The sequence below is a fragment of the Lissotriton helveticus genome, chromosome 5_1 (assembly GCF_964261635.1).
Source record: "Lissotriton helveticus chromosome 5_1, aLisHel1.1, whole genome shotgun sequence".
Lineage (NCBI taxonomy): Eukaryota > Metazoa > Chordata > Amphibia > Caudata > Salamandridae > Lissotriton > Lissotriton helveticus.
The window spans coordinates 1822265205-1822292934 of NC_136065.1; the positions used below are offsets into that span (position 1 = coordinate 1822265205).

A 27730-nucleotide genomic window follows, 5' to 3' on the forward strand; every position below is an offset into this window, starting at 1 on the left:
ATACTCCGTCACAAACTTGACCGATATCCCACCTGCCGTATTATGATCCCATTATATCCTATGGAAACGATGGATGGGATATCCGTCATGTTTGTAGCAAAGTATTCCGTCCGCTGAGATCTAAATAAGGCCCTCAATCTTTTTCAACATTTGGAAACTCCAAAGACTTGTACTCAAAATGGGTTGGTTGAGGTCAAAAGGTTTTGGCTTAGGCTCTACCCAGTGGTCCTCCTGCAATCACTGAGCCCTGTGGGCTGTTGGCCTCCAGTGGGAACCACATAGCATCTAACCACCATATCTCAGGCACTGTTGGATCTTGATAGATGAAGCCAAAAGCACCAAAATCAGCATGACGGGGTTCACAATGTATACATCACGTCAAAAGGCTCCAGTGCAAGGGGAGATGTGCTGCTGCTCTTCTAGGTCAGGTGCACAAGGATTAGGGGATCTATGTATACCTAAAGTATTCTCTGCCAGCGGTGTGATCAGGTGGAAGATTAGGAGAGAGTTCCATGCCGTCATATGCACAACCCCAAGTTCATCTTGCAAATGCTGGACTGCATGTAGTAGGTGCACAAGAAGACAGAGTGGGGACAGAGTCCACATTCTCAATCACCAAGGAGGATTGGCAATATTTCGGGGCCACACTACAGGTTTCTGTTCTGATTGCTACTGTTCTTGTTTCTGGGTGACACTAGAGAGCTGGACAATTGATCCTCTGTTCTTGGGTGGGTTGTTTCTGCTCAGGCTTGTTCTCACAGGAGGTCTCTGTCATCTGGGACTCAAGTCTGGGCCTGACCCTCTGTACAGAACCGTCCGTCTCTTCCTCGCAGTGTACAGCTGCTGGGGTAGTTCTGCAGTTCTAGGTATAGTCATGGTGTTAAGACCTCGGCAACCCAGTTTCCCACAATTGGCCCATAATTTCCTCGATGGAAATACAGGGAGCGTCTTCAGAAGTCAAGGGGCAAGGGGGCTAAAGTATTGACTTTGGAGTGTCAGTGTGTAACCACTGTTGTGGTCACTGGTGTAAAAACTAGTGGCCAATCACAGGTGTTGCCACCCTTGAAAGTCAGGGAACCATTGAATCAGTTCATAGAGTATCTTCTTGTGCTTCCCCAAAATGAACCAGGGAGAACACCAAAAGGTCCAGGATGTGTGCAGTGGCCATACACTACAGAGGGTCATGTGTCCACTCTGATGCTGGCAGGTCTTACTGGCTCTGCTTAGGTACCCAGGAAGAGATGGAAGAAGGACACACATCCCTGCCCAGGATTCCACCTGTTCTTCTTGCTGAGTGTGCTTTTGGTTATGGATCTTAGGATCCGACAACCATGCAGGAAAAAACTGTCTGGAGAGGGTCTCTGTAGACATGTGGAAGACATTCCCACTCATTTCCTTGTGATCTTGAGAAGAGGCCACAGTCACTGTGCTTCTCTTAAAGGACACCAGTCATACTGTTACTGCAAAATTACTGAGGACACCACATGGCACTCAGAGGAAAGAGAAGAGTCCCAGTTATGAGAATAGGGTTGGAAGCTACCCGCCAAGCGGGACAGGGAAATTACCTATACACATCCCATATGTTACCACCTGCCATCAACGATCAGTTTTCCCATAGCTTTGTGAGAGGGCAGTGGCTACTCTCAACTAGAACTGTGGGTACAGTTTGAGGTAAACTAGTCCAGGAAACATCTGAAACTCTGCTAGAGGGTGCAGTCACACAAAACAAGAGGAGCACCCCCCATTGGGCGTCAGATTTGAGACCACTGGGCAGGAACTATACCAGGCCAAGCACAGTACAGAATGAATGCAGGGTGACGCCGCTGATAGTTCACTCTGCTCCTTGAACTCAGACAGACAATACAGTGCTTTGCAAATCTCAGATAACATAGCATTACATAACATAACATAACTAGGGGTGGGCGTTGTTCGCGAAGTAGCACTGCGCGTAGCTATGCGAAGTGCATTTCGCGCTACGCGAGCTACGCCTAGCACTACGTGAACTGCGTAGTGGCATGTTCGCACTGTGCAAGATGTCGTTTTCAATGATTGCACAGTGCGGACAAGCATCCGGCACTGTGCAATCATTGAAAACAGCATCTTGCACAGTGCGAGCTGTTCTTTCCTGCCGCTCAAGTAGTTTTTTACTCGAGCTGCAGCTTTCTCAAAGGTAACTGGTAGTTTCACATCGCGAGCGGTCGCGAGCATGCGTAACAACTCGCAATGAGAAACCAGACCTCCCCACGTTGAGAATCTCGCCGGGAGGTTTATTTTCCATGCTCGCGATCGGCAACTTGATGTTGCTGATTGCGAACAAGGAAAAAGTCTCGCAAGGATGTCATTTTGCTTGCTCGCGTTCGCCAACTTGACGTTGAGGACCGCGAGCAAGCAAAAAATGACCGCTTTGCTACGCTACGCATGTTGCACTGTGCTTCGTGCAGTTCGCATAGTGCAAAGTTGCGCAAACTTCGCAAACTACGCAAGAGGTGCGTAGTGCTTTGCCCAGGGTTAAACATAACCTAATGTAACGTAATGTAACATAACATAACATAAGAACACATGTGGCATAGGTAGAAGTAGAATTTCGGATTTCAGTTTGACTGATTCTATCGCTCAGCAGTCGTAAGTCGGGAGATATTTCATCAGTCTGACTCCACCCCCCACCCCATTCACCCCCAAGATTAGCAGAGGATTACCATTCCCCAAGATTTTCTCTTTTCTTGAGTGAATGTTGAGCGATTGCACGGAATAATCAGTATGTGATTGAAGGATGGTATAGCGTCCACATGCTGGCACAGAGTTTTCAGACCATGTGGATGAGGATGCCACTTGTCTGCTTGATCCAGTGAAGCAGGGTCTTGGCTGCTCATTTACTCTTTAGCAAGATATTGGCTGCCTGCCTTTTGGGTCTCGGTGCTTGCTTCCTCGCTGTGGTCATGCTAATGGTGCAGCCTGTTTTGTGTAGGGTCTGGATCTCACTCCGGGTCGTGGGACAGCAGCACCTTCTCCCTTGAACAGAAGAAGTCAGGAGTGCGGAAGCTCCTCAGATGAGTGTCTGGCCAGCCACAGGTCCTTCATTTTACACATTGACCCACCCCTCAATTGAAATGTTTACTATTAAGGGGCTTAGGTATCCTTTGACAGGCAGTAGTCCGTTCCGATAGGTCAACGGAGGGATGTACACCACTGTGGTTCTGAACTGCAGCCTGCCATATTCACTCCACCAGGCAGACGAAGAACTCTGTGCCTTGAGACGAGTCACCACCATGGCGGCTCTTGTGAATGCTCTGGAGCTTTGCTATGTGGGAACCATGTTCAATGCGCCTGTACAGCAAAGTTTTTTGTTTATCATAAACAAATTCCCAAAGCAGGAGTTTGTTCTTAAAAATTTGTTTAAAAACTTTAGAGCCCTAATACTCTGGAAATTTGTTCACAGTGCATGAGGTAATTAATCCTATTTCCTGTTCAGAACTGCAGAGCTTACCCAGACAGGTCAAACAGGAATAATGACACCGGCCTCAATAATGCAGATGGTCTTCAGTCCGTTCGCTAACAGCCCAATTTTCATCGGGCTGTCAGTCGACGGTTTCCACCAGCGGAGCCAGCATAGGATCCGCTGGCAGAAACATGTTTGTGGCATGGTGCCCTGTCCATGAAACTCTAAATACGTCCCTAGCATGGCTCCGTCTATGGTCATACTATCTTTCTTGCGTAGTGATATTCCAACTCAAGATGTCTGGGAATAATTTTATGTTATCTTTTGGGAACCGTAAACCACATATGTTTTTGGGTGGCTGAGTGGGATCAAGTGCTTCATAGGACTAAGGGCTTCATTTTAAGTTTGTAGGGGCCTGACTGGAGGAAACTCTAACTAGGGAATAGAATCCACCAGTTGGATTTCCTCCACATCTATATCCCTACAGTGGAGGAAGTTCAACAGGTGGATTAAACTCCGTATTTAAAATTTCCTCCAGGAATTCGAGGATTGACTGTTCTCTCTAAACTCTAAACAAAGGCTTGAGGGATTTTGAATGAGTTGAACATGTAGGTTTGTCTCAGTGAGGGTGGTTGAGATGGGGTGGAGCTTAAGTGAAAGAGAAGTCATTACTCCATATGGGAGAAACGTGTGAACCAAATGTGAGCAGACATGCATGTGACACACCTTATGACACATCTTATGCTGCTCCACTGGTTCATCGTGCTGGGGCATGTCTAGAATTTCTTTTTTCCATATCTATTTGGAGGCTGGAGAATTCCAGTCCCCTGTCTAGTGCCCCTTCGGGTTTCCCTTCCCCTCCCCCACAGCTAGCAAAAGATGCAATATCCCCCCAGGGCAGCACTGGCACTAACTCTATGCTCTGACCGGTGTCTGCTTTTTCAGGCACTCATCCTGGTGGGGTAACCGTGGAACCTATAACCTGAGCAAGAGGAGAAGAAAGGAGGGAGTCCCTTTGGGCAAGGCAGGACGATATCGCGAGCAGGACAGAAGTAGGTTCAGATTTAATTGGGGTTTTTGAGGTGGGAGGGTGAGATCTGAGGAAGCATTCCCTGCCCCATGTTATGAAATCTCAGAGTTTGTATGGAAGGGAGTGGGCGGTCCATCCTTATCCTCTAGGTTGAGCGTTCCTCAGATATCCTTTAGTGAGGCGATCAAGAAACCTTTGTATTTTGTCTTAATCTGGGGCACATTTCTATGCAACGAAAAATTGCAGGAGGTGCACAGGGAGAGGGAAGTGGCTGCCTTGGAAGCGCTGACGTGAAGTCTCTTGTCTAGATCCCTTGTACTGGAACTCATCTAGGGCCTTGAAACCAAAGTCTCCTGATTCTGCTCACTGTCCTTGCAGGTTAGAAACCAAAGCATGAGCGCTAAAATCCCAACATTTCTTGACCTTGGTGTGAAAACTTGTTTTTTGGGAACACTTGCTTTCTGTTTGTGTGTTATGCCACATGGCAATAATATTGCATCACTACAACACACACTATTTTTGAAAGGGGGTTCAAGGGCTAGTTTAAAGACTCAGAACTAGATACACACCCCTACCTATAACATTAATACACAAAAAGTATCTAGGAGTCAGAGAAGAAGAAAAGAAAAGCTCAACTCAAAGAGAACCAATGACATAACAAGTGTTAGTTTCTAGTGGGTGGAAAAAGCCAAGAGATCCATTATGTGTAGTTCAATTGAGTTAAATACACGTGGTCAAACAAATCTGGGAAAGAGAAACCTCGAGGGTAGGTGAAATATTCCCATCAGTTGCCGATCTGTTCCGCCATTTTTTTTTACATCATATGGGTTCTCCTTACCCAGGAGCCAGGACTTTCACAGTCAAAAGGATATAGTAGGGACTGTGGGAACCCTATGACTCATGTATCAGCAAATTGGTGGTGCAGATAAGGGATAAATGTAAATAGGCAACTGAGAAAAGCAGTGCAAAGATCATACAAGACGGCGTGGCTTTCTAACAAGATGGATGGATATTTCTGTGCCTCTCCCATCTGGGATGGTCTTCTTTGGTAAGACTTTTCCCTTTCTCTAATTGCAGGTGTAGGTCTACCACTTCCAAAACGGTGTCATGTTAGTCTTCTGATACCCATGTTTCTTCTGGCAGTCCATCCCCAGAATGTCTAATATGAGTAATGCATTCTGCATGTTGTCTTTTTTTGTGTCTCGCTTTCAGTAGCTGCCTTTTGTTATTACTATGTCTGTCTCTCGTGAGCATTCCTGTCTCCAATCCCTCATGGGACTTTTAATCTCCAGGCCTTTCTTGCTGTCTTTCGGTCACCAGGTTGTCTCAAGTGAGTCTTCTATACTCCTGCTTTTTCAAAACGTACATTTTTATGGTGGTTTTACATGGCTTTCTTATTCTCACAACGTTCTTTTGTGAGTCTCTCCTTCTCCATCTGGGTCTATTTTACTCCTCCTATTCTTATGGATACATGTATTGATTTTTATATTGTTTCACACATGCATCAATTTTCGTGACAGTCTCTTGTGAGTCTTCTGTTCTCTCGTTCTTTCTTCTGATTGTTCCATTCTCTTGTGACTCGTACATTCTCTTGGTTTTCCTCTCTGAGTGTTCCTTTCTCCAAGTTATCTCTTGTGATTTTTACATTCCGTATGTTGTCTCTTCTAAATCATCCATTCCCTGGGCTGTCTTTTTTAAACCTTCCATTCTCTGGGTTGTCTCTAATGAATCATCCATTCTCTAGGTTGCCTCTTTTATGTCTTCCATTTTCCTGCTTGTCTCTTCTAAGCAATCAATTTTCCAGGTTGTCTTTCATGAGTCAGCGGTTCTCCAGTTCGTCTCTTCTAAGTCTTTCATTGTCCTGGTTTTCTTCTTATTTTTGCCTTGGAGACAATCGCCCCCCCAAGGTCTTAAGAACTCTTGCTGTTTGTCCTGGTACCTATTCCCCTAGGGTGCTGTGAGCCCCAGAGGTGTGTCCAGGTTCCTTCTCCCAGAGCCTTCAAGAGCTCTTGAATTTGTTCTCTGGGTTGTCTCTTGTGAGTCATCCATTCTCTTATAGTATTTCTTCTAAGATCTCTATTCTCAATGATGTCTCCTCTAAGATTTCCATTCTCCATGTTATTCCGTCTAGATCTTCCATCCTCCGGGTTGTTTCTTGAGAGTCAGCTATTGTCCAGGCTGTCTTTTGTAAGTCGTTCGCTCTCGTCGTTGTCTCACCTAACATTTCAAGTCTGCAAGTAGTCTCTTGTGAGCCATTCATTGTCTAGGTTATCTCTCTTAAGTCTTCCATTATCCTGGTTGTCTTTTATGAGACACACATTGTCTCAGTTGTCTCTTCTGAAATCTCATTCTGCAGGTTGTTTCTTGTGAGTCGTCTATTCTCTAGGTTGTCTCTTTTAAGTCTCCCATGCTTCGGTTGTCTTTTATGTGCCATGCATCGTCCTGGATTCTCTCGTGAGTATCACATTCTCTGCGCTGTCTCTTACGAGTCTCCCACTCTCCATGGTTTGCTAGTCGTCCATTCTCCTGGTTGTAAAATGAGAGATTAAAGTTGTTCGAGCAGTGCCATCTTAACGCGTGGGCACGCTGGCCAGTTGCCCGGGGGCCCCATGAGCACAGGGGCTCCATGCAGACCAGAATTTAACACTAATTTTCCGTTAAACATTTGTATTCCTGTGAGTGGTTGTGTAGGCAGGGCCCAGTGCCCTGCAGTGCCTCGGGCCTCTAATGCTGTTCACGAGGCTTCCCTTAATGCATCCACCAGTATTTCACGAGTCTTCTGCTCTCACGGCTGCTGAGTTCTCCATTCTCTGGGTATTTCCTGTCAGCCTTTCATTCTCCAGAGGGTCTCTTCCACCCTCCAGGCTGTGCCATGTGAGTCTAGCATTGTGCATATGTTTAGTGTATCTCATATTCAGGAGACTGCTGTTTGCGACCCCTCAGTTTGCTGTCTGTCTATGGTGAGTTTTCCTTTCCCAGGATTTCTCTTCTTTTGTTTCCATTCTCTGGCTGTGTCTATTCTCTCTCTCTTGTTTCTGGTGAGTTTCCATTCCCCGGGTTGTTTCTAACATGGATATGGCTCTTGAGCTGATAAGACTTTACTATATATGACCAATTGGATCATTCATTGGTTGCTTCAGTGATTGAAACAGCAAAAAACGAGCACTGGCAAAGCCAATTGGCTAGGGTTTGTGTTAAAGCGCATAGCGTTGGCACTTCATTAGAAGACACTGAAGGGTTGCCACCTGACTGGTATGTTACCGACTCCACCAGTCATTATAGCTTCAAGGCCAGTGCCGGCAACGAGTACATACCAGCAATATCAAACTCTGATTTTAACTTGATTATCACTCACCAGGCAGTGTTACGAGTGCATTGTGGAAGGTGTAGGCAGGTATATAAAATGGTGTATGTCTGCGCGGAATTGACATATTTCTAATAGAATTGTTACTAGCGTACTTACAATTTAGGCACAGGGAGACTTACCTGGGATGACATTATTTTCTGTCAAGCCCATACCCAGGTCCACAGGTTGGATGTCAGCAGCTTAGTCCCTAGACCGGATCACCTATTACTCTGCAGTGACAGCTTGCACCAAAGTTGCAGCAGCAGCCATTTTTAAAGGCTCTGGTCAGCCCCAGCTTATCAGTATTCACTTAACAGCCACAGTCGATGATATTTTATCATTTAAGGAAATAGAGTGTCACGCCTTGATAATCCGGCCAATCGTTTGAGACTCTGTGAGTGTGACCGGAAGTGGGAAGTGCAAGAGTGCCAGGGGAAGCTGGCAGCTTTTGATTTTTACTTCAGTGGCTGGGAAAGGAAAGGCTTGTGGTACTCTGACAGGCCACGGTAGAGGAGTAAGTGTGCTCCTTGATGTCATGATTATCTGGCTTTGCAGATCTACAGCAGGAATCTTTCTTGTGAGCAGCTTGTTCTACTGTTCTGAAACCTGCATGTGTCCCTGTGCACTCCTCCTGTGCACAAAATATACTGTACCGCCATATAATTTACGATTGAGATTTGGTACATCCGAGTAAGGCCATATAATTTTCAAACAAAGATCTTAACCTTACTTGGGAAGGAGCCATCAGGAATGGACAGAGAAGGCTATAGTTGTAAAGTAGTCCCACACGAAGTGCAACGTAAGCAGTGGAGCGATACACCTCAACAGCCAGTAGTATTAGGTGAGCAATAAATGATTTCGTCACTGTGATAAATCAAGATGGAATTGACAAAGTCTCAAGCCCATGGCTGTAAGTGGCTAGTCAAAGAAAGCCAATGGTTGAAAGGGGCAGTCCTAAAGTCCGCTCTATGTCTACTGTAAGTAGTAGATCTGTTTGACAGCTACACTGACCAAATCGGGACTTAAAAAGATTGTTATTCCCAAAGATTATAAAAAGTGTTGCAAATTTAACAACCATCTGCAATGCAATAGGTCTCACAGTTACACGATTTTGAGCTATTGACATTGTGAATGACAGTGTCTTTTATTTATGTTTTGGTTTTTAAAACATAAATAAAAGGCATTGTCATTTGCGATGCCAATAGCTTAAACTCTCACAAATGCGAGACCTATCGCATTCCAAATGCTTGTTTGAAAGTGTCTGTGTGTGTGTGTGGGGGGGGGGGTACAAACAGAAGGTAGCAGCAGGAACACAGACGGGGAGGGTGTAGGGAAGCAAAACTGATGGTGTGATGAGAGAAGGGGCACAGAGGGCATAGGGAAGCAAACGATAGACAGAGCAAGGTGGCAGGGAGAGAAAAGCAAATGAGCGAGAGCAATGTTGAGCTGGGGGTGAAAGCACACCCTACCCTTTACAGGTAATCTGAGCAGAGGAACAAAGCGCAGCGAGCTGCCACTTTGGAACTGGAGAACTGCTCAGTAAAGCTCTCCAATACCTTCAGGTCGGGTTCGCGGTTGGAGGGAGTGGGTCCAGAGACAGTTGCAGCCAAAGAGTTTCTTTCTTTTTTGGGTCCATTTCACAGAGGAACAAATCAAGAAAAAAGGGTAAGAGTCCTTTGTTGTACTCATGGTCTTTAGCAAGTGAGCGGAGGAGCAAACCTAAAGCATATTCATGTTTAACATAGATGTTCGTTCAAAAAATAAAACACGCCAGATTTAGCAGAATTTATATCACGCACATTCGACCTCCGTAAAGGCATCGCTGAGTTGCCCCCTTCTGTCTCCCTTGGCCCCTAAAGAGCTCTCCGTTTGCTACGAGTTAAACAAGCCAGTGATCACAACTGTGCATGAGAGACCCTCCTGCTCTCCTGCAGCAAGAGAAACTCATTAAAGAAAATAGTGCTTACAGGCTAAAGAAGACATACCGTGTAACAACCAAAGTAAAAGTGCCAGTCCTCATGGGAGGTTACAAATGAAGACAAGGCGGTACTAAGGAGGGACTAATAAGCCTAATAACGAATCGGAAGCCAGCATTTACGAAGGACAATGACACAAGCCAATGACAAATATGGGCGGAGAGTGGGCGGGCTTCAAGTACATACTCCAATACAACATGGCTCACAGAGCAGCACATGTGCTGTTCAAGCAAGACCTAAAAACGAATCCCCCAGAAATATGGAGGATCTACATATATAATTGAAAAATGCAATCAGACATGAGTTTATATGTTATGTATGTTTGAATGTATGTGGATTTGCATAGAGCGAGCCCAGCTGCAAAGCAACAGTAACAAAACCACAATCTGTTCAAATATATCCATATTGGATAATGCCCAAAATCAGCATAGTAAGCACACTCATATCCAATTTAGCGTCACTATGGGAGATAGAGGAAAGACATGGATTTGACATTGAGTGCCCAAGACAGGGAGACAAATAGTGGCCTTAAAGTAATAAACAAATAGCAACAAGTCACATCTGATCAGGCAGTATAATGATAGTAGTACATTATTCCCAGGCCCTTTAAATACATAGGCCTGATTAACAACACAAGTCTAGATTGACAACTCAGTTTGAGCATGATTTTGCATTGTTTTTCTGTTCGCAAACATTCCCAGCATATAGCCTAAAAACGGAACCAGCTGCAGGGTTCTAGGGGTACCACTGGGAATGTCATATGGCTCCCATTCCCCCAGTGCTTAATTGTATGTACACAGTGGGGAAATACAGCCCTGTGATCTAGTGCACATTTAATTTTTTTTTTTCTCCACGTGAAAAACATGTTTTCTCTTGAAGAAACCCGTGTGGAGCCCTATTGTTAAGCTCTTTCTCCCCAAAGCTCCCCCCAACCACTACCCCCCACCTGTTCCTCCCTCTCTTTGATGCCCTTTCACTCTCTTGCCCTTTGGCCGCTTTCCTGCTGGGCTGTGGCCTGGAATCTTTTGTTCCACGTGCCAAGAATCCGCCGTGCTGTTGACACGGGATATAAAACGCTCTAGTACAAGTGACAGGTTATTGATAATAAACAAAGCATTTGTTTTAAGTGCAGACACAATCCGCCCTCATCTGACTGGCGTGCGTCTGCGGCCGGAGCTTGTCGGCCCGGCCCTTGCTTGCTTGCGTCGGGTGGCAGTGCAGGGGCACGCGAGGGGGCGGGGGCGAGCGGTGCACCGCCCCCCCCATCCTTCCGATGTGCACACATCACCTGTCCTCCGTCCGACCTCGATGGGTCGTGTACTTCTGTGTACGGGGTGTGACCTTCCAAACCCGGACCATGAAAGGGCATTATGGCTTCAGCTAGACCTGTTCGGTAACCTCAGTGGCACCTCTGTGATCACATTACACAGCACGGGGCTTCTCAGTACACTAAGACACAGTGCACCAGTACACCACATACCACAGGACTGCCCTCTGTATGCTGTATGACCAGTTCTAACACCATGAGACCTCTCTGTGCGCCAACATGGGTTCACTCTCTGTTATGTTATGTGTATTTGTATAGCGCACGACTCACCTGGAGGGTATTGCAGCACTGACACAGGGCTGAGCCAGGGCTGGGATGAGGTAAAGAGCCCAGAGGCGGCTCTGATGTGCAGGGCAGGTTGTTTCAGTCTTTAGGAGCGGGTAGGTGTAGACACGGCTGCCAGATCTGGTTCAATGTATGCGTGGTGTGTGTGCACACAGGAGTCCGGCTGAGTGGGGTGTCTGTAGGTTTTGTGGAAATGTATGCAGTTGTTGAGGTCGCGGGCTAATGTTGTGTAAGACTTTGTATATGTGCGTGAGGACAGAGTTTTTAGAGTGCTCGTTTGTAGATTGGGAGCCAGTGAAGGTCTTTGAGGTGCGGAGTGAGAGAGTTTTATATGGTTGGAGTCTTCTGGTCAGTTGAGGGTTGATTCCAGTACAGAGTGCGATGTTGTAGTCCAGCTTGCTGGTGATGAGGGCTTGGATGACAGTTGTGCGAGTGTTGGGGGGAAGTTATTTGTAGATCTTCTTGAGCATCTTGAGTGTGTGGAAGCAGGATATGGAGGCTTCGTTCATTTAGCTGGTCATGGTGAGTTGGTTGTCAATTACTATTCAGAGGTTGTTTGCTTGGGTTGCCAGAAGGGGTGTGGGTCCTTTTTTCGGCAGGCCCCCTGGTGGAGTCCCAGAGCAACTACTTCTCTCGTGTCTGTGTTTAGCTTGATGGAGTTTGGATTTCATCCATCTGGTGGCTTTAGTCATGCAGGAGTAGAAATTGGTGCAGCTATTTTGTGTCTAGTCGGAGAGGGAGAGTATGAGCTGGGTGTTGTCAGCGTAGGTTTTGAGGTTGATTTCATGGGCGCAGATGATGATGGCAAGTGGGGTCATGTAGGATCCTTGATAAACTCCACAGATATGGTTTATGGCATTCGAGGTGAATGGGCCAGGCTGACCTACTGGATCAAATCCAGAAAAGTGTGGCTCCTTGGATGCCAGCTTCATGCAGTCGTTGGATAAGGAGGGGGTGGGAGATGCTGTTGAAGGCTGCAGCAAGGTACAATAGGATGAGTGTCATGGTATCACTTCTGTACATGATCATCTGATGTTGTCCGTGGTGGTGATTAAGGCGGCATCTGTACTGTGGTTGGGCCTGAATCCAGATTGAGGGACATTGAGGAGGTGATTGTCATTGAGGTGGGTGGCTAGGCATTTCTTTATCATCCTTCCATGAGTTTTGCCGTGTAGGGTAGCAGGGAGATAGGCGGGAAGTTGGCTAGCGTCTTCGTGTCTGCTGAGGGTTTCTTGAGGAGGCGGATTACTGTGGGGTGTTTCCAGTCTGGGTAGGTGGCTGTGATGATTGAGTTGGTAAGGAACGGGACGAGGTCTGCACTGATGGGATCCAGTCCTTTATTAAAGACGTGGTTAGGACAGGTTTCGACGGTGCTCCAGAGAGTATTCACTGCATGTGCGTTGCAGTTGCTTAAGTGGTGATGGTGGTAAGGGTGGTCCTCTTGGTGTGGGTTGAGATGAGCAGGAAGGCTGCAAGGGTGGAAGGGTCCAGTTGAGGCTTGAAGTTGTCATATATGGTGGTCATCTTGTTCTGAAGAATAGGAATGTTTGGTGGCTCTAATTTGCTAAGGGTAGTGTCTGAAGGTTGGTTTGTAGGTGCTCTTGTTAGGGTCATCCTGGCTATGTCTATGTGAGAGGCTGGCCTGGTATATGATGTCCACTTATGTAAGTGGGCACCCTGCACCAGTCCAGACAACTCTTATGGTGATTTTAGTGCTCTTAGACAACCTTAGAAAGCTATCCAAGTGGTAGCTGAGGAGAGCAGTCCTCAGGCTTAGTCCAAAAGGAGTGTAAAGCACCTTGTTTTACCAGAATGCAATCTTGTAGGTATAGATTAAGTGAAAAAGGAACCACACAAAGTATTTACAAAAATATATATTTATTATATATTACTCACTAATATATACAGATATCTCCTACCTGGAGATATACACAAGGCACACAATACTTCACCTAGCTCAGGTGGTGAGAGTGACATTCAGCACTTAAGTGACCAGTTGGGTGGAAAGAGACCTGGTTCGACACACATCTTGTTACTTGAGAGATCTATAACATCCAACTCAGAAAGAGGGAGCGAGCATGGGAAATCTATCGAGACTTAGGTGATTGGAAATCTATTGAAAACTAACTCAGGTGAGGGGGGAGGGACTTTTGGTACTGTCTATGTGTGGCTGGCTCTACCAGGGAACTTAAGGGACCATTTGCTCAGGGGCACGTAACTGGTGATATGTAAAGCGCTCTGATACCTGATTCGGTTCGGGTCTAGTTTGCGCTATATAAAACTCTGCACAAAAAAACCCAGCACAGAATATACAGTGGGCTCCAAGGGGGGACCAAACCATATACTAAGAAAGTGGTATAAGAACCATGACTCGTGTCAAGACATGCCCAGATGATGTAGAAGTGTTGGGGACCCAAGGAACCACCCAAGGTGAGTAACTAGGAACCCCACAGAGATCTATGCAGTGTGAGAACACAACTGCGTTCTTCGTACAAATCAACGTTTAAGTCGCTGTTGCAATTTTAAAGACCTTCAGCTCCCACAAGGATACTGGCCTCAAACTTGGTGAGAGGCAAGACAGGCCTTGGGAGATATGGAGAACCTCCACCTGTGTTGCTGAGCCTTTCGGAGTATGTGGGAGTTCAGAATCAGCAGACCAGTCAGCTTAGTTGTGCAGATGCAGGGAAGTGACTCATTCACTCCAAGGGAGATTCCTTCAGGTGTCTTGGATGCCCACAGGCCTTGGAAGGTTCCTGTATGAAGCATAGGCACAGACGATGCAGCAGATTGGAAGGGAGACGAAGTCAAGCCCAAACGAAGACCAGAGTGCCCAGACAGTAGAAGTTGAAGTGGAGTCTGAATTGAATCGTGTCCCACGACGAATCTAGGGACCTACATCCAGGTAAGCCCTTAAGTACCCTAAGAAAAGGATTGGGACGATTCAGGGGACCCTCCCAGGGGAAGGGTTAGACAGGGGGAGGATACTCCCATGTCCTATGTCCAGTTTCGTGCCAGAGCGTGAGCCAATGGCTCCCAGAGCTGGTTTGAACTGGACTATGCAAGGAGGCACCAAATGTGCCCCTCATGGTCACTGGCAAGCGCGCCCACCTGGCCCCAATACACTAAATCCTGTCTGGGAGGTGGTCACACCTCCCTGTGACAGGAAACCTATTGTTCTGCCTTCCCCTGCTTGAGCTTGCCTCAGCTGCAGTCGGGCAGAATCGTGTCTCTGGTCGTCAGCAGCCATGTTGTACTGTCTGTGTCTAGAAGATTGGTACCGAGAGCACTGAGAGCCTAACGGAGAAAGGTTCCAGTGCTTGGAATCATACCCCACACCATTTAGACCCAAGCACCCTGCCCTCAGGATTATAAAGGCCTGCTATAGGGGTGACTTATAGGTTTTAAGTGCAGTGACCCTAGATATAGGAGACCTATATCTTTCATAAGTGGTGCTAGCACCAGCTTACACAAGCTGCAATGGCAGGCCTGTAGTTACAGTTTGAATGGTCTCCCATGGGTGGCATAATACATGCTTCTGCCCATGGGGAAAATCTGGTGTACCTTAGTACCACATACTAGGGACTGATAAGGGTACCTCAGTATCCAATCTGGGATGTACCTAAGTACTGAACATAACAATTTAGGGGAGAAAGCAGAGAGACTGGGATCCTGATTAGCAGGATCCCAGTCAGGCTAGTCAATAACAGCTAAGCCCCAGGCAAAAAGTGGGGGTAAGCATAAAAGCAGATCCTACTTTCCTACAGTCTCCATTTGCATTCAAGTTGTTTGCAGTGTGTTTGGCCAGGGCTCTTCCACATACAAACTGGCTTGCAGTCTGGTTCTCCAGGCTTTATTGGCTTGAGAGTGACCAGAGTGTCTCTGCAGGCAGTGATCAAAGCATTGAAGTTGGAGGTGGATTCAGGGAGAGTTTTTCGAGCCGAGCTTGGTGGTGTAGGAATTTGGAAGACTGGGATGCTATTGAGATCTTGTTGAAGTCCTGCTGTGAACATTTGGCGATGGTGTGACTCTATACTATGGGACTAATCCTAACACCCTGAGCCCTCTCTATACACCATTGCATCAGTGGCACATAACATCAGTACCCCACATTCTGCAGAACCACTCTCTGTATACTGTGGGACCTTTCCTAAAACATGAGATCACTCTATACATCAAGGCACATTGCACCAGTGCACCACATCTCACAGGACCGAGCGGTGGGGCTGGATTGGGGGTGGTGATTTTAACAGACGACGACGAGGGGAAATTAATTCTTTATTTTATTTTTCCTCTTGGTCGTCTGTTGAATCCTGCCCCCAACCCGGCCCCACCGCTCTTACCTGCACGGGCCACACCTGCAACAAGAGACCTCTCAATACACCAAGGGACCTCGCACCCGTGCACCACATACCACAGGACCTCTGTCTCTACACTGTGGGGCCTTTCCTAACACCATGAGACCTCTCCAAAACCACGACAACTAGCACCCGTGTACCACATACCATAAGACCCATTCTCTATATACTGTAGGACCGCTCTTCATATAGGTTAGGACCCCACACAGACCTACACCATGTGGCCTTTGTATACACCAATGCACAATGGTACTGCTCTCTATATACTGGAGGAGCTCTCATAACTCCACAGGGTCGCTCTATACAAGCATGGTATCTAGACACACATTCTATAGGTTTAGCTCCAAAACCCGCAGGACCTCTCCCTGCTCTGTAGGATCTGTCTCAGACACCGTGGTTCAGCTCACAAACACCCTGGGATCTCTTTGCATACAGCATCATACTGCTTTCCATATATCAAGGGTCACTCTCTATATACAGTTGGGCCTCTCTCCATAACCTTGGTACCTCTCAGTTTACATTAAAGGGTCTCCCTCCATACCTCTTCGTACCTCCAACCATACACTAAGGGGCCTCCCTCCATACGTCCCAGTACATCTCTCCATACACGAAGGGACCTCTCTTGATACACTGTGGTACATCTCACTACAGCACAAGTGACCTCTCGCTATACACCCAGCTACCCCTGGTGTTTGGTCCCTTTCTCCACACACCAAGATACCTCTCTCCAAACACTCTGCTGCCTTTCTCCGTGCATTTTGATGCTTGCTACTTCTCTCCATACACCAAGAGCCCCTCTCCATACACCAAGGGCCCCTCCGCATACACCAAGGGCCCCTCTCCATACACCAAGGGCCCCTCCGCATACACCAAGGGCCCCTCTCCATACACCAAGGGCCCCTCTCCATACACCAAGGGCCCCTCGCCATACACGAAGGGCCCCTGTCCATACACCAAGGGCCCCTCCGCATACACCAAGGGCCCCTCTCCATACAACTTGGCTCCTCTCTCCATACGCCAAGGGCCTCTCTTCATAAACAGAGACATCTCACTCTCTCCTTCCACCAAGGGCCCATCTCCATACACCAAGGGCCCCTTTCCATGCATCAAGGGGCCTCTCTCCATACACCAAGACACCTCATGCACTCCAAACAACAAGGGCCCCTCTCCATACACCAAGACATCTCACTCTCTCCATACACCAGGGGCCCCTCCCCATACACGGAAACATCTCACTCTCTCCATACACCAGGGGCCCCTCTCCATACACCGAGACATCTCACTCTCTCCTTCCACCAAGGGCCCCTCTCCATACACCAAGGGCCCCTTTCCATGCATCAAGGGGCCTCTCTCCATACACCAAGACACCTCATGCACTCCAAACAACAAGGGCCCCTCTCCATACACCAAGACATCTCACTCTCTCCATACACCAGGGGCCCCTCCCCATACACGGAAACATCTCACTCTCTCCATACACCAGGGGCCCCTCTCCATACACCGAGACATCTCACTCTCTCCATACACAAAGGGCCCCTCCCCATACACCGAGACATCTCACTCTCTCCATACACCAGGAGCCCCTCTCCATACACCGAGACATCTCACTCTCTCCATACACAAAGGGCCCCTCCCCATACACCGAGACATCTCACTCTCTCCATACACAAAGGGCCCCTCTCCATACACCGAGACATCTCACTCTCTCCATACAACAAAGGCCCCTCTCCATACACCGAGACATCTCACTCTCTCCATACACAAAGGGGCCCCTCCCCATACACCGAGACATCTCACTCTCTCCATACACCAGGAGCCCCTCTCCATACACCGAGACATCTCACTCTCTCCATACACCAGGGGCCCCTTTCCATACACCGAGACATCTCACTCTCTCCATACACAAAGGGCCCCTCCCCATACACTGAGACATCTCACTCTCTCCATACACCAGGAGCCCCTCTCCATACACCGAGACATCTCACTCTCTCCATACACCAGGGGCCCCTTTCCATACACCGCTGCTGCTGTGTTACAATATTGAAAACGCACATCACTGCCCCTGAATATTAGATGTAAACACATGAAGAATTTGGAGGACTCTGCCTGTGCACTGTCATTGACCTGGCCAAAGAGGGCATTAAACGTCTGAAACTGGATTATAAATTCAAAGCTGATTTGAACAGGGGCCCCCAAAATCTTTAAGATGTCCCTGCAGCAAGGACCCCTCCCCATAAGCGTGGGAACTTGCTCCATACTTAGAGGGCCCTTGCACAGCCCATGCTGCTCCTCAGGGGCCACGAGACGACTCCTCGCACTCCCGCCCGCACCTGCAGCGGTGCAGAGGCCCTCGTACCTCAGACCTCAGCTCACTGAGCGCCTCGTGTCTGCAGCTGGGACCCGGCGTCACCTGCGGCGGTGCAGAGGCCCTCGCACCTCGGACCTCAGCTCACTGAGGCGCCTCATGTCTGCCGCTGGCCTCAGCTGAGAGGCCCTCGCACCTCGGACCTCAGCTCACTGAGGCGCCTCGTGTCTGCCGCTGGCCTCAGCTTAGAGGCCCTCGCACCTCAAACCTCAGCTCACTGAGGCGCCTCGTGTCTGCCGCTGGCCACAGCTTAGAGGCCCTTGCACCTCGGACCTCAGCTCACTGAGGCACCTCGTGTCTGCCGCTGGCCTCCGCTGGCATCCTGGAGTCACCTGCCGGGGTGGAGAGGCCCCCGCACCTCAGACCTCAGCTCACTGAGGCACCTCGTGTCTGCCGCTGGCCTCAGCTGAGAGGCCCTCGCACCTCGGACCTCAGCTCACTGAGGCGCCTTGTGTCTGCTGCTGGCCTCAGCTGGGATCCCGGAGTCACCTGCCGAGGTGGAGAGGCCCCCGCACCTCAGACCTCAGCTCACTGAGGCGCCTCATGTCAGCCGCTGCCCTCAGCTGAGAGGCCCTCGCACCTCAGACCTCAGCTCACTGAGGCGCCTCGTGTCTGCCGCTGGCCTCCGCTGGGATCCCGGAGTCACCTGCCGAGGTGGAGAGGCCCCCGCACCTCAGACCTCAGCTCACTGAGGCTCCTCGTGTCTGCCGCTGGCCTCAGCTGAGAGGCCCTCGCACCTCGGACCTCAGCTCACTGAGGTGCCTCGTGTCTGCCGCTGGCCTCCGCTTAGAGGCCCTCGCACCTCGGACCTCAGGTCACTGAAGTGCCTCGTGTCTGCCGCTGGCCTCCGCTGGGATCCCGGAGTCACCTGCCGAGGTGGAGAGGCCCCCGCACCTCAGACCTCAGCTCACTGAGGTGCCTCGTGTCTGCCGCTGGCCTCAGCTTAGAGTCCCTCGCACCTCGGACCTCAGTTCACTGAAGTGCCTTGTGTCTGCCGCTGGCCTCAGCTTAGAGGCCCTCGCACCTCGGACCTCAGCTCACTGAAGTGCCTTGTGTCTGCCGCTGGCCTCAGCTGAGAGGCCCTCGCACCTCAGACCTCAGCTCACTGAGGCGCCTCGTGTCTGCCGCTGGCCTCAGCTGAGAGGCCCTCGCACCTCGGACCTCAGCTCACTGAGGTGCCTCGTGTCTGCCGCTGGCCTCCGCTTAGAGGCCCTCGCACCTCGGACCTCAGGTCACTGAAGTGCCTCGTGTCTGCCGCTGGCCTCCGCTGGGATCCCGGAGTCACCTGCCGAGGTGGAGAGGCCCCCGCACCTCGGACCTCAGCTCACTGAGGCGCCTCGTGTCTGCCGATGGCCTCAGCTGAGAGGCCCTCGCACCTCAGACCTCAGCTCACTGAGGCGCCTCGTGTCTGCCGCTGGCCTCTGCTTAGAGGCCCTCCCACCTCAGACCTCAGCTCACTGAGGCGCCTCGTGTCTGCCGCTGGCCTCAGCTTAGAGGACCTCGCACCTCAGACCTCAGCTCACTGAGGCGCCTAATGTCTGCCGCTGGCCTCCAATGGGATCCCGGAGTCACCTGCCGAGGTGGAGAGGCCCCCGCACCTCAGACCTCAGCTCACTGAGGCGCCTCGTGTCTGCCGCTGGCCTCAACTGAAAGGCCCTCGCACCTCAGACCTCAGCTCACTGAGCCGCCTCGTGTCTGCCGCTGGCCTCCGCTGGGATCCCGGAGTCACCTGCCAAGGTGGAGAGGCCCCCGCACCTCAGACCTCAGCTCACTGAGGCGCCTCGTGTCTGCTGCTGGCCTCAGCTGAGAGACCGTCGCACCTCAGACCTCAGCTCACTGAGCCGCCTCGTGTCTGCCGCTGGCCTCCGCTGGGATCCCGGAGTCACCTGCCGAGGTGAAGAGGCCCACGCACCTCGGACCTCAGCTCACTGAGGCGCCTCGTGTCTGCCGATGGCCTCAGCTGAGAGGCCCTCGTACCTCGGACCTCAGCTCACTGAAGTGCCTCGTGTCTGCCGCTGGCCTCAGCTGGGACCCGGCGTCACCTGCAGCGGTGCAGAGGCTCTCGCTCCTCAGACCTCAGCTCACTGAGGCGCCTCGTGTCTGCCGCTGGCCTCCGCTGGGATCCCGGCATCACCTGCGGCGGTGCAGAGACCCTCGCACCTCAGAGCTCAGCTCACTGAGGCGCCTCATGCCTGCCGCTGGCCTCAGCTGAGAGGTCCTCCCACCTCAGACCTCAGCTGACTGAGGCACCTCGTGTCTGCCGCTGGCCTCAGCTGAGAGGCCCTCGCACCTCAGACCTCAGCTCACTGAGGCGCCTCGTGTCTGCCGCTGGCCTCAGCTGAGAGGCCCTCGCACCTCGGACCTCAGCTCACTGACGTACCTCGTGTCTGCCGCTGGCCTCCACTGGGATCCCGGCGTCACCTGCGGCGGTGCAGAGGCCCTCGCACCTCAGAGCTCAGCTCACTGAGGTGCCTCGGTCCGCCGCTGGCCTCAGCTGAGAGGCCCTCGCACCTCAAACCTCCGCTCACTGAAGTGCCTCGTGTCTGCCGCTGGCCTCGGCTGGGACCCGGCGTCACCTGCAGCGGTGCAGAGGCTCTCGCTCCTCAGACCTCAGCTCACTGAGGCGCCTCGTGTCTGCCGCTGGCCTCCGCTGGGATCCCGGCATCACCTGCGGCGGTGCAGAGGCCCTCGCACCTCAGAGCTCAGCTCACTGAGGTGTCTCGTGTCTGCAGCTGGCCTCAGCTGAGAGGCCCTCCCACCTCAGACCTCAGATGACTGAGGCGCCTCGTGTCTGCCGCTGGCCTCAGCTGAGAGGCCCTCGCACCTCAGACCTCAGCTCACTGAGGCGTCTCGTGTCTGCCGCTGGCCTCAGCTGAGAGGCCCTCGCACCTCGGACCTCAGCTCACTGAGGCACCTCGTGTCTGCAGCCGGCCTCAGCTGAGAGGCCACTGAGGCGCCTCATGTCTGCCGCTGGCCTCAGCTGAGAGGCACTTGCACCTCGCACCTCAGCTCACTGAGGCGCCTCATGCCTGCCGCTGTCCTCAGCTGAGAGGCCCTCGCACCTCGGACCTCAGCTCACTGAGGCGCCTCGTGTCTGCCGCTGGCCTCAGCTGAGAGGCCCTCGCACCTCGGACCTCAACTCACTGAGGCGCCTCGTGTCTGCCGCTGGCCTCCGCTGGGATCCCGGCGTCACCTGCGGCGGTGCAGAGGCCCTCGCACCTCAGAGCTCAGCTCACTGAGGCGCCTCGTGTCTGCAGCTGGCCTCAGCTGAGAGGCCCTCCCACCTCAGACCTCAGCTGACTGAGGCGCCTTGTGTCTGCCGCTGGCCTTAGCTGAGAGGCCCTCGCACCTCAGACCTCAGCTCACTGAGGCGCCTCGTGTCTGCCGCTGGCCTCAGCTGGGACCCGGCGTCACCTGCGGCGGTGCAGAGGCCCTCGCACCTCAGAGCTCAGCACACTGAGGCGCCTCGTGTCTGCCGCTGGCCTCCGCTGGGATCCCGGCGTCACCTGCGGCGGTGCAGAGGCCCTCGCACCTCAGAGCTCAGCTCACTGAGGCACCTCATGTCTGCAGCTGGCCTCAGCTGAGAGGCCCTCCCACCTCAGACCTCAGATGACTGAGGCGCCTCGTGTCTGCCGCTGGCCTCAGCTGACAGGCCCTCGCACCTCAGACCTCAGCTCACTGAGGCGCCTCGTGTCTGCCGCTGGCCTCAGCTGAGAGGCCCTCGCACCTCGGACCTCAGCTCACTGAGGCGCCTCATGTCTGCCGCTGGCCTCAGCTGAGAGGCCCTTGCACCTCGGACCTCAGCTCACTGAGGCGCCTCGTGTTCTGCAGCTGGCCTCAGCTGAGAGGTCACTGTGGCGCCTCGTGTCTGTCGCTGGCCTCAGCTGAGAGGCCCTTGCACCTCAGACCTCAGCTCACTGAGGCGCCTCGTGTCTGCCGCCGGCCTCAGCTGAGAGGCCCTTGCACCTCGGACCTCAGCTCACTGAGGTGTCTCGTGTCTGCAGCTGGCCTCAGCTGAGAGGCCCTCCCACCTCAGACCTCAGATGACTGTGGCGCCTCGTGTCTGTCGCTGGCCTCAGCTGAGAGGCCCTCGCACCTCAGACCTCAGCTCACTGAGGCGCCTCGTGTCTGCCGCAGGCCTCCGCTGGGATCCCGTCGTCGTTGGGTCGCCCTTTTCCGTGCGCTTTCCTTCCCTCCCTCCCTCTCGGCCGTCCCCCGCCCTTGGCCCTCTCCCCTCGCAGCTGTTTACAGTCAGCAATGGTCAAGTGGTTTTTGATTTACTGAGAATGTAGATCCGCTCAGAACAGGTATAGAACGCAGACCAGGGGAGGCTCCGGATTGGATGGACGGAGGGATAGGCTGCACGGGATTGGATGGTAACTCTTCCCCTTTACGAGGATGGGGAAGGCATATATAGGATATGATGCCCCAAAAATGATCTCTGGAGACTACCTTCTCGTGCACTCTAAAGGTGACAGGTATGTGATGAGACTGAGCACTCCTGTGGCAGCAGTTTCTCTATCTATTGGACTGACAGTGTGAGCCCTATCTACCTGTCTCTCCTCCTGTCTCTCAGCCGTGCCATTCACCCAATCAATCTATCTATCTATCAATCTATCTATCAATCTATCTATCTATCTATCTATCTATCTATCTATCTATCTATCTATCTATCTATCTACCTACCTACCTACCTACCTACCTACCTATCTATCTATCTATCTATCTATCTATCTATCTACCTTACATAGCTACTTATATATATCTATTTATATATGTCTGTCTGTCTATCTATCTATCTATCTATCTATCTATCTATCTATCTATCTACCTACCTTATATAGCTACTTCGATCTATCTATCTATCTATCTATCTATCTATCTATCTATCTATCTATCTATCTACCTACCTTATATAGCTACTTCGATCTATCTATCTATCTATCTATCTATCTATCTATCTATCTATCTATCTATCTATCTATCTACTTCTATCCGTCTAGCAGCTCGTCTGCCTGTCTCTCTTCCTGTCTGTCAGTTTTGTGAAAGGGCCCGGGAGGAAATGATAGAACTATACATGCCGGATGAGGAGTTGGCTTTATGGCTGTATATGGAACTGTAGCTGACGCTGTCGCAGCTAACATCCCAGGGCCGGCTTCTGTCCAATATATTTATTCAACCAAGCATTTCAAGCATAGCATTGCAAAGTGGCTGGAAAGGGATGGAGCCATATTTTGCAGATGGCACTGAGATGTGACAGGTGTTTATTGCCGCGCTGTGTGAAAAAGCAGATACACGGCGGCACTGGCCCGGAACCGATACATAACGCAGGCTCGGTTACTCTGAGCTACAAGCAAAGACGACGGACGGGTGGTGTTGCAAGCGCGCTGTATGGCCTCACACCGTCACTTGAAATTGGCAAAATGATGGGAACATGCAATGGCGCAGGACGTGTTAAAATCTTCAGAGAAAAGGGGAATTAATAAGTTACCGGTACATACATTACTGATGATAGCTCATAAACGGACACTGAGTTCTGCAGGCTTCCTCCCCAGTGCTGTGTCAAGGTCACGAGGTCATATCTGGAGCATTCTGCTCTGGAATTGTCTGAAGTACCCCCTACAATCCTGTAGCCCACTCCTGCAGTCTGGTGCCACGTTCAGGAGGCCACATCTTGGAATAATGTCCTCAGTTCCGTATACCACATCGATATGTCTTGTGTCACGTTAACGACCCAGCTTGAGAACTGTTTAATAATGCGTCGGGTCCGGCACCCTCTTCCTGTCGATTAGGAATACCCAATATTTGTTGCGGGTGGGCACTCCTACCTTGTTACCCCAGCCATAAAGTAGCTTGGGAGCACAATAGGGTTGTCCTCCCTTTAAAAATGAATCAAAGTGGCATCCATTCATTGTTTAACATGCACATTTTTTATTTTCAAGTGAATCATTTCATATTCGAGTGAGAATAGGTTGTGCCGTTTGATGTACGGTATAATATTTGAGAGCATCCGACACGTGTTTCGCCTCCCTGTGGCTGATATGCTCAGGGGGTTCTCAGGGTCAAAAAAACATATCCATTCACGTCTTCTTTAAAATCAGTCTTACTCTATTCATATCTTGGTCCATTTTTGAATCCTCATAAGCGATAATGTGTGGCTTGGTGTTAAGATGCCATCCGGATTCAACCCATGGACGAAGATATGCAAAGACCCAAAATTGATTTGAAAGAAGACGTAAATGGATATGTTATTTTTGACCCTTGAGGAAGTTTGAGAGGTACAATTAAATTATTTTCTCTCTCATCTCTCCAATTTTATATACATCACCACTCACTCACCTTCACCTTTTCACGCACTGCAAATCAGTTATCTGAACACTATCACTCCAGGTATCCCCTTATGCACTCGAAATCACTGGTTTAAGAGCATCTACTTTAACATGAAGTGGCTGCAATAATATTATCCTTGGTGTAAGGAGCCCCAGATGATGACAAGGGCGGTATCGGACGATAACTGAGGGGTACTTTTTATACCCTGGGAATATCTTATTGTACTTGAGTCACTTATAGGAGTAGTTTCTTTTTCTACATTCCATACACTCCCTTATGAGTTGTTTATGCTAGTAACACGGCGTGCAGTTGATCTTCCAGACCCATAGACACCCTTTTGTTTCTTACACATCTGTAGTACTACACCACGCTGTGGGGCTGCACCTGGATTACTGTGTCTAGTGCTGGAGGTCACATCTGGAGTACTGCACCTCGCTTCAGGGGCCGCATCTGGAGTACTGTGTCTAGTTCAGGAGGCCACATCTGGAGTACTACAGCTCGCTTCAGGGGCCGCATCTGGATTATTGTGTCTAGTTCTGGAAGGCACACCTGGAGTACTACATCTCGCTTTGGGGACTGCAGCACTGTGTCTAGTTCTGGAGGCCACATCTGGAGTACTACACCTTGCTTCGGGGGCTGCACCTGGACAACCGTGTCCAGTTCAGGATGCCACATCTGGAGTACTACACCTCGCTTTTGTGAGGCTGCACCTGGAGTACCGTGTATAGTTCAGAAGGCCACATCCGGAGTACTGCATCTCGCTGTGGGGGGGGGAAGGTGGGCCTGCACCCGGAGTACTGTGTCTAGTTCTGGAGGCCACATCGGGAGTACTACACCTCGCTTCAGGGGCCACATCTGGAGTACAGTGTCTAGTTCAGGAGGCCACATCTGGAGTACTACATCTCGCTTTTCGGGCTGCACTGTGTCTAGTTCAGGATGCCACATCTGGAGTACTACACTTCGCTTCAGGGGGCTGCACCTGGAGAACCGTGTCCAGTTCAGGATGCCACATCTGGAGTACTACACCTCGCTTTTGTGAGGCTGCACCTGGAGTACCGTGTATAGTTCAGAAGGCCACATCCGGAGTACTGCATCTCGCTGTGGGGGGGGGAAGGTGGGCCTGCACCCGGAGTACTGTGTCTAGTTCTGGAGGCCACATCGGGAGTACTACACCTCGCTTCAGGGGCCACATCTGGAGTACAGTGTCTAGTTCAGGAGGCCACATCTGGAGTACTACATCTCGCTTTTCGGGCTGCACTGTGTCTAGTTCAGGATGCCACATCTGGAGTACTACACTTCGCTTCAGGGGGCTGCACCTGGAGAACCGTGTCCAGTTCAGGATGCCACATCTGGAGTACTACACCTCGCTGTTGTGAGGCTGCACCTGGAGTACCGTGTCTAGTTCAGAAGGCCACATCTGGAGTACTACATCTCGCTGTGGGGGGGAAGGTGGGCCTGCACCTGGAGTACTGTGTCTAGTTCTGAAGGCCACATCTGGAGTACTACACCTCGCTTCAGGGGGTGCATCTGGAGTACTGTGTCTAGTTCTGAAGGCCACATCTGGAGTACTACACCTCGCTTTGGGGCTGCACCTGGAGTACTGTGTCTAGTTCTGAAGGCCACATCTGGAGTACTACACCTCGCTTTGGGCCTGCACCTGGAGTACTGTGTCTAGTGCTGGAGGCCACGTCTGAGTACTACACCTCACTTTCGGGGTTGCACCTGGAGTACTGTGTCTAGTTCTGGAGGCCACATCCGGAGTACTACACCTCGCTTCAGGGGCCACATCTGGAGTACAGTGTCTAGTTCAGGAGGTCACATCTGGAGTACTACATCTCGCTTTTCGGGCTGCACTGTGTCTAGTTCAGGATGCCACATCTGGAGTACTGCACCTCGCTCAGGGGGCTGCACCTGGAGTACCGGGTCTAGCTCTGGAGGCCACACCTGGAGTATTACATCTCCTTTGGGGGCTGCAGCACTTTGTCTAGTTCAGGAGGCCACATCTGAAGTACTACACTTCGCTTCAGGGGCCGCATCTGGAGTACTGAGTTTAGTTCTGAAGGCCACTTCTGGCCGCATCTGGAGTACTGTGTCTAGTTCTGAAGGCCACATCTGGAGTACTACACCACGCTTTGGGGCTGCACCTGGAGTACTGTGTCTAGTTCTGTAGGCCACATCTGGAGTACTACACCTCGCTTCAGGGGCCGCATCTGGAGTACTGTGTCTAGTTCTGTAGGCCACATCTGGAGTACTACACCTCGCTTTGGGGCTGCACCTGGAGAACTGTGTCTAGTTCTGTAGGCCACATCTGGAGTACTACACCTCGCTTTGGGGCTGCACCTGGAGAACTGTGTCTAGTTCTGTAGGCCACATCTGGAGTACTACACCTCGCTTTGGGGCTGCACCTGGAGAACTGTGTCTAGTTCTGTAGGCCACATCTGGTGTACTACACCTCGCTTCAGGGGCCGCATCTGGAGTACTGAGTTTAGTTCTGAAGGCCACTTCTGGCCGCATCTGGAGTACTGTGTCTAGTTCTGAAGGCCACATCTGGAGTACTACACCTCGCTTTGGGGCTGCACCTGGAGTACTGTGTCTAGTTCTGAAGGCCACATCTGGAGTACTACACCACGCTTTGGGGCTGCACCTGGAGTACTGTGTCTAGTTCTGTAGGCCACATCTGGAGTACTACACCTCGCTTCAGGGGCCGCATCTGGAGTACTGTGTCTAGTTCTGTAGGCCACATCTGGAGTACTACACCTCGCTTTGGGGCTGCACCTGGAGAACTGTGTCTAGTTCTGAAGGCCACATCTGGTGTACTACACCTCGCTTTGGGGCTGCACCTGGAGTACTGTGTCTAGTTCTGAAGGCCACATCTGGAGTACTACACTTCGCTTTGGGGCTGCACCTGGAGTACTGTGTCTAGTTCTGAAGGCCACATCTGGAGTACTACACTTCGCTTTGGGGCTGCACCTGGAGTACTGTGTCTAGTTCTGAAGGCCACATCTGGAGTACTACACTTCGCTTTGGGGCTGCACCTGGAGTACTGTGTCTAGTTCTGAAGGCCACATCTGGAGTACTACACCTCGCTTTGGGGCTGCACCTGGAGAACTGTGTCTAGCTCTGGAGGCCACATCTGAATTTTTGGATTACTTTGCCTCATTCTGGTGACTACACTAGGCGCACTGCCAGCGCTTCCGAGAACCACATCAGGATTGCAGTGTCTTGCTCCGGGGGCCTCATTTCCAGGAGAACAAGGGCAGAGGAAAGACAGTGGGCTCCG

At 50.9% G+C, this 27730-nt stretch overlaps 1 protein-coding gene across 2 annotated transcripts in view; it reads left to right on the top strand.

The window, feature by feature from the left end:
• Window positions 1–27730, top strand: part of SLC4A1 (solute carrier family 4 member 1 (Diego blood group)) — a 154890-nt gene that overhangs the window by 19929 nt on the left and 107231 nt on the right. The window contains exons 4-5 of one of the 2 annotated variants that reach the window (XM_078645185.1): window positions 2966–3043; window positions 4378–4488. The exons of the other annotated variant lie outside the window; for it this stretch is intronic. Coding sequence (XP_078501311.1) covers window positions 2966–3043; window positions 4378–4488 — 189 coding nt within the window. The remainder of the gene's footprint in view (window positions 1–2965; window positions 3044–4377; window positions 4489–27730) is intronic. 2 annotated transcript variants of the gene reach the window in all.